The 7291-nt window shown below is 37.4% G+C and overlaps 1 protein-coding gene across 1 annotated transcript; it reads left to right on the forward strand.

The window, feature by feature from the left end:
- The first annotated feature begins 5412 nt into the window (after nucleotides 1-5412).
- LOC122652740 (heat stress transcription factor A-4b-like) lies at nucleotides 5413-7291 on the forward strand. Its single transcript, XM_043846566.1, has 2 exons — nucleotides 5413-5803; nucleotides 5902-7291. The coding sequence occupies exons 1-2, from the start codon at nucleotides 5585-5587 to the stop codon at nucleotides 7033-7035; spliced, it is 1353 nt and encodes a 450-aa protein (XP_043702501.1). The 5' UTR covers nucleotides 5413-5584; the 3' UTR covers nucleotides 7036-7291.

The following is a 7291-nucleotide window of genomic DNA, read 5'->3' on the forward strand; positions in this document are numbered from 1 at the left end:
ATGTTGTTTGAGAGCAATAACGGCTCCTGATTCATACAAACATCATTTATCACGCTAGTAAAGAGGTTCAGAATAAAATTTGTTTCACAGTTGCAAGGCTTATTGCATACTTTTCGAATGCTTTAGAATATGAGGGGTAAGTGTTCATTTATAACTGTAGAAGAACGTAAGGAATTAAGTCCCAAAGAAATCCATTGAATTTTGGATAATTAAGACAATGATAGTTTTCTCATCAAAGGTAAAAAATACCTCTTGTTTTCCATCCAATTAAAACCAGATTAATTTGTGTTTAATCATGTTAATTTGTTTCTAGATTATTCCTAGGGACTCCTTGAGAATGCTTCTAGGACATCCATGAGTTATTTAGAGCTAATTTAATCGTGTTTTGGTAGTTAATTGTAAAGCTCAGATTGGAAGAGTCCGAGTTTTGATAAATTCTCAGAAATTGACGTCGAATGCATCATGTTCAACGTATAATGAAGTTTCATTGACGTCAAGTACATGTCGATGAACTCTCGTTCAACAAGATAAAAAATCAATTTTTTTTTTAAATAATGCTCAAATGAACTCATTTTTACCATTTTTTGAATAGATTGATTTTATTCATGAAAAATAACTAATGTATAAGTTTTTTACCATTTTCATGATGATTTGTTCATTTTGACCTAGTTTTTCCTAGGTTTATTCCAAACGAGTATGAGATTACTGATTACAAAGACCTCATAAGCAACAAATTACACTCCCTTAATGACTACTTTAAAGCTACTGCATGCCTCAAAAGTGACAAGATGAGGTGTCCACACCAATACGAGGATGACATGATGCTAGCCTCCTAAGACATGATTTTGTTTTCTTTTTTCCTTTTGATAGTTGATACTTGATAGACCTTATAAATTTTTTTATTCTTTTTGCCTTTTTCAAATGTTTAATTAGTGGTCAGTTGGAATTAACTCCATAATTTCAATACTTCACCTCCACGTGGTCATCATATAATTGGGTCTGAGAGGCATGGTATGCATGAATAATAAAGCATAAGTAAATTATAGTTAATTTAATTGAATGTTTAGTGGTAGTGATTGGTGATACCTAACTAACCACCATATCATGTCGAATGAATAGGTATTCTATTGATGATTAGTGGATTTAACGACAAAACAAGCTTATAATAGTCTTCTCATAAGGAAGGGTATCAATTTGACAGTTTGGCCCGGTTTCGGTCTGATATTAGGTCAAATCTTTGGTCTTGATTTTGCTCCGGTTCAGTTTAGTTTTTATCAGGTTGATTTAACGGGCTCTTATCAATCCATTATCGGTTTGTTACCGGTCTAGTTTCAATTTTTTGATAAATACATTAAAAAAAATGGAAATAACATGTTTTCCTTATAATGTTTTCGATTTTTATTATCTTTTTATTGAGTGTTATAGTTTTGATTTGGTTTCCAATTTTGATTGATCTGTTCTGACGATAGAGACTAATTTGTCATATTGGGGTCTAATATAGAGGTGATTTGAGTATTTAAAAAAACCAGGGGGTGATCAGTCCAACTGGTTCAACCTTAGGACCATTTTCCTTGAATGAGTATTTGGAAGCTCCTTCACCTAAACTCATTATTTTCCTATGGAAGTGCCTACACAACATATTTCCCAATAAGGTGAACCTAAATAGGTTCTTATAAGATTCCAACATTATATGCAATGTGTTCCCCTGAATCTCTTTGCAAGAATATTCTCATGATCCTTTACTAAAAGAATTTGGGCTAAGAATGAGAGTACAGTTGAACGCCACCTCAATGTAAGACCTTATGCATGCTTCAATTTGAACCCACTCCTTATCTATTAAGTATAAAACCTAGTTATCATCACAAGGCACCTTATTGGCCTACTCCAATTGGACTGAAAGGGACTACCATTGCTATCACAACCTAGTATGCCCAATATCATATTGATTTTCTCTCGTCCAATAAGAGTTTACGAGCATAACTTGATGAAATTCTCTCTTTCCTAAAGCTGTGCAAGTTTCCCCCAACAAAGTCCCACCCCGCTTTCTATTCATTTGTGGGTTGGGACCCAAGGGTTTTTTGTACTTAGAGGTGATTTTGAGAATTGAAACAAATTGATTCTATATTAGGTCGGTTTCGGTTTGGGGTATTAAGTAATGGGTTGAAAAATCGGACTATAATGAATCGATAAAAAATTGGACCAAAACAAAAATGAACTAGACCAAAAGTGTGAAAACCTAAATGTTGGCGGGTGACAGCTTACCTTCTATAAGCAATGCCTATGCTAGACTAAAGCAGGTAGATATCTAGCAATCTTCAAGGATGAATGGAATCCCATTCACTATGGGTGGAGGGAAACTCGATCCTATTAATAATATATAAGGAGAATTTTATTCTTGTCACTACTGCTAGTCTTAGTCTTTTCCTCATTTCACTATTTGATCATTTGATTAAAAAAATTAATTTGCAGTGGCACATATGATTGAGTTGGACCAAGAAAACTACCCTATCTATCCAATGTTAATATGTCCAGATCAACCTTGACATGGCACAAGTGAATGAACCATACAACAAAACTTGATTAAATGATCCAAGACCTTCATTGACTATTTATTAAATAATAGCTCCTCGTTATTTTTTTTAGGGATTTTCTAATTGATATATTTCAAGGTATTGAAAATGTTTAAAAAAAAAAAATTTATAATATTACTTTTTTACCCTTTTAGTATAACATACAATTTTTTTCAATGAGAATAAAAATATCATTTTTTTTTTTTGGTAATAGATAATTATATCATTTCACATGTGTACTAGAAAATATGTACATGATAATGCCACATTTTGATAATGACATAATGATGTCTCACTGTCTTACTATAAAACCTTTTATATCCTTGTCTTAAAGGATTTTTGGGAATAAAATAAGGATAATTAAAATAAGGTTTATCTCATTTCCAACTTATTTTTGAAAACATTTTTATGCCTCTCTTAAAAGACTTTTGGGAATAAGACAAAGGACAATTAATAGAAGGTTTATCTCACTTTCAATTTATTTTTGAAAATCTTTTTATACCCCTATCTTTAAGGACTTCTAATAATAAGACAATGGCCAATTAAAAAAATGTGTCAAATTCTAAATACACCTATAGAGGTATTGTCATTTATACACTCCATTTTGTGTGTGACATAAACTGATACGAGCCCTAAGAGAATCTAATCTCATCTATAGAAATCACACTATAGCATAGATAGACCTAGATCCAACCATTAACAACTCCATCCATAGTTTAAAAAATCGAGAATTGGAATTGGTCATGATCAACTTGATTTTGGCCTATTTGACATAGTTGATACATGCCAAGACACCCCAGAACTGTTGAATTTTCAGATTTGAGAGCTGATTTGCGTTTTGAGCATAGTTGGAAACCAGGTTTTGACTCGGACGAATCACCCGAATCAAATAAAAAAAAAAAAAAACTTGACGTTTAGTCTTTCAAACTCGCTCAAGTTTAAGAAATGACCAAACCAGGTCCAAATCAATCCAAGTTTTCATTGTTTCGATGTTTTTTCCCCAGGTCATATGAAACTCATTGAATCTATTTATTTATTTATTTTTAGTTTGAACCATATACTATTCATAGACAATAAGTTTGATCTACAACTAAACAAAAGCCTAGAATGTTTATTTGTGGACTTCAATACTAGTCTCATTTTTACTTCTAGCGTGCGGAGCAACCACAACCTCATTCCCCTCTTCACTCAGAGAATGAGAAGAAGAAAAATATTTAAAAAGCCGAATTGAATCGAGGTATGGTTGAGACTTGAGACACACACTCCATCATATGAGTAAATGGTGCCTATACCCATGTTTGATGTTCTTATGTTCATGGAAGCAAACTCAAAAATTGACCAAAATTAGCCAAACATCACATCGATTTAAGGACCTGGACCCTCAGTAAAGCGGCAAGGGGATTGAGCTCCTCACCAAGGAGTGCGTCCCAGGGAGCATCCAACCGTTGAGCTGTGTCGCATACATCTCGATGGTTGACTAGACACGTGTCGGAGTGTAGGTGGCACAATCCAACTCTTGAATGCCTCTTGCACCCCCTGGGCGCTGGAGCCGGATCTGCGGCAGAGCATCCGATGGACATCGGATGGCCTGCAGCACTTGGGCACGCAGCCCCAAACAGATGCGTCGGACACCCTGTCGCGCCATAGAGGAGCTCCATCCCCATCCATTTAAGTGGAAACCGATCCAAATCCGACAGGTTGGATTTGGTTCGGTCTGGTGGTTCTTCTTTTATGGACCCCATCCCTTCACAGACAGAAAGGCGACACGGCCCCCTAATACACAGCCATACATATTCCATAAATTGGAATTGAACAACACCGTCATCGTCAAGAGTCTCCCTCTCCCACCGCCGCAGACCCCAATGCAAAACCCTTTTGAGGGTTGACCTTTACCCTCGAATCGAGCGAGAAGCAGGCAAATCCCGTAATTGTAGATTAAACTACAAACCCACGAGTCTCACAGTCACAGATGGTCCCTTTCTCCTTCCAGAAATCCAGACTTTGGAGATTTTGACTACGAGAGAAAAAAAGAGAGACAGAGAGGGTCAAGAGCGCGTGAGATGAAATTAATTTTGAAATGAAACTCTGCCTTAAATGATGGATTCGAGATGTGTCTTCTGCTTTCTGGTTCCGTCATCCAAGATGATTCTATCTTAAAACCCTGCAGAATCCCGAACTTCGATCTACGAAGACGACAAATACCAAACCTACAATCCCAATAACTGGGAAAAGGAAAAGACCATTGGAGGTTGGTAAATTCGTTATCCCATTTGTAAGAGACTTCCGAGTTCACCGTTTCTTCCTCTGTTCTTCAAAATTGCAGCTTATTTCGTTCTTCATCAATGGTGGAAGCCTTGTGTTTCTTTCTCTATCTCGTCTAGGTAAGTTTTGGAAACCCTAAACACGCTCACTGAAAGAGGTTTTTTTTCGGAAAGGCAATATCTTTGTTGTTTTATTACTCCGGTTATCCCCTGTGAAAGAGAAGAAAAGGAATATTAAAAAAGAGAAAACCCTCCTTTTTGCTATTTTCTTTCTCTCGAATTTTCTGAACCGAACTGGTTTAATGCATATTGTAATTACGTTTATAACGAATACTTTCCGCCTGACTACTTGCCAGATGTAGTTGAATTTTCACACCAAGAGACGAGTAAAGAAGTGTTTTTTCTTCTTCTTATATTTTAAAGTTTACAGAACAATTGTGGTGGAGACTGTTGCGTTAGGTTTGATTCTCGACGTATTTGTCTTCAGACTCAATCTCAGATTGGTTTTGTTTTTGCAGAGGAACGGCTGGTAGGGTTCTGGTTTTAGTTGTTCATTGAGATCTCGCAGCCAGGACTCGAATTTTCTGTTGATTCAAAGGAAGTAGCTCTGCTTGATTCAATTTGAAGGACTTAGTGGTGGTAAGCAACTTGAATTGTTCACTATTTGAGGAAAGTGTTGGAGGGTGTTGTTGGAAATGGTTTGCATTTGTTGGTTTTCGGATTTTGGGGGTTGAGATTAGGGGGTTTGGATTTATGATGGATGTATCTCAGGGCAGCTCAAATGCGCCCCCTCCTTTCCTTACCAAGACGTATGAGATGGTGGATGATCCATCCTCTAATAATATAGTTTCATGGAGTCCAACAAACCGCAGCTTCATCGTGTGGAATCCGCCGGAATTTGCAAGGGATTTGTTGCCCAGGTACTTCAAGCACAACAACTTCTCCAGCTTTGTCAGGCAGCTCAATACGTATGTAAGTATCATGTCTTGGTGTTTGTTTTATATGAATTGGCTTTTTGTCGGGTGGTTTGTATTTATCTTTGGGTTCAAATACATTTTCTTTTCAACCAGGGTTTCAGAAAAATTGATCCTGATCAATGGGAATTTGCTAATGAGGAGTTTGTGAGAGGCCAGAGACACCTCCTGAAGAACATTCATAGACGCAAGCCAATCCACAGCCACTCACTACATAACCAAGGGCAAGGAAATTCTTCTGGTGCATCAACGGAATCAGAGAAACAGGAGCTTGAGGAGGAAATTGAGAAGTTGAAACAGGAGAAGGGCATTCTTATTGTGGAGCTACAGAGGCATGCACAAGAGCAGCAAGGTGTAGAGTTGAAAATGCAGTCTCTGGAGGAACGGTTGCATCATATGGAGCATCGCCAGCGGCAGATGGTGGCTTTCTTGGCTCAAATCTTGCAGAAACCTGGGTTCGTTTCCAATCTCATGCAACAGTCAGAAAATCATAACAAGAAGAGAAGGTTGCCAAAACTTGACTACTTATATGATGAAGCTACTGTGGAGGAGAAGCAGATGGTAACTTTCCAGAGGGACAGCTCAGATGCTCTATCTTTCCCAATCATAAACATTGAGCCGTTTGAGAAGTTGGACTCCTCATTAAATTCTTGGGAGACTTTTCTTCGTGGTGTTGGTGATGCTTCTGGTGAGGAAATGAATGCTGTTGGAATACCTTTGATGCCTTCTGCAGTTGTTCTTACTGAAATGCATGCATCATCTGGAGATCCAGATATAAACATAAGCATGCATCTGCAGTCACCTAAACTGCATCCCTCTTCGCCTCATGCCAGAGATATCCATTCCTCTCCTGAGTTGGCGGAATCGACGAGTTATGGGGAGAGCTCCATTATTCCTTGTATTGAACTTAATACAGATGGTAGATCTACTGGGATTGACATGAACTCCAAGCCTGCATCTGCTCCTGAGGTTCATTCTCAGAAAGAACGGGTAGTTGGGACTGTGACTTCCTCTTTGCCAACAGGAGTAAATGATGTATTCTGGGAGCAGTTTTTAACTGAGACTCCTGGTTCATCCGAGGCACAGGAGGTTCAGTCGGAAAGAAAGGATGCGGATATCAGAAAGAGTGAAAACAGGCTACCTGATCATGGAAAATTTTGGCGGAACATTAAGAATGTAGATAACCTTACAGAACAGATGGGCCAACTTACTCCAACTGAAAGAATCTGATGTTGTTTGATGCTTCATGTCTTTTTTTTAAAGTCTGAAGGCTGAATCTGTTACTAGTTAACTTTATATAGAAGAGGTATGGTTTGGTCTTGTAAAATATATCAGACATCAGTTTTTTGAGTTCATTGCACTTGTACATTTTGATGCATGTAAATCAGGTTCTAGTGTCCAGTAGGTTTCCTTTGTTCATTAATTTTAGATTTATTATGATTTTTCAGTGAGATTACATGGGTATGAAGTATGAACATTCCTTCAA

This window comes from Telopea speciosissima, chromosome 2, assembly GCF_018873765.1.
Source record: "Telopea speciosissima isolate NSW1024214 ecotype Mountain lineage chromosome 2, Tspe_v1, whole genome shotgun sequence".
NCBI lineage: Eukaryota > Viridiplantae > Streptophyta > Magnoliopsida > Proteales > Proteaceae > Telopea > Telopea speciosissima.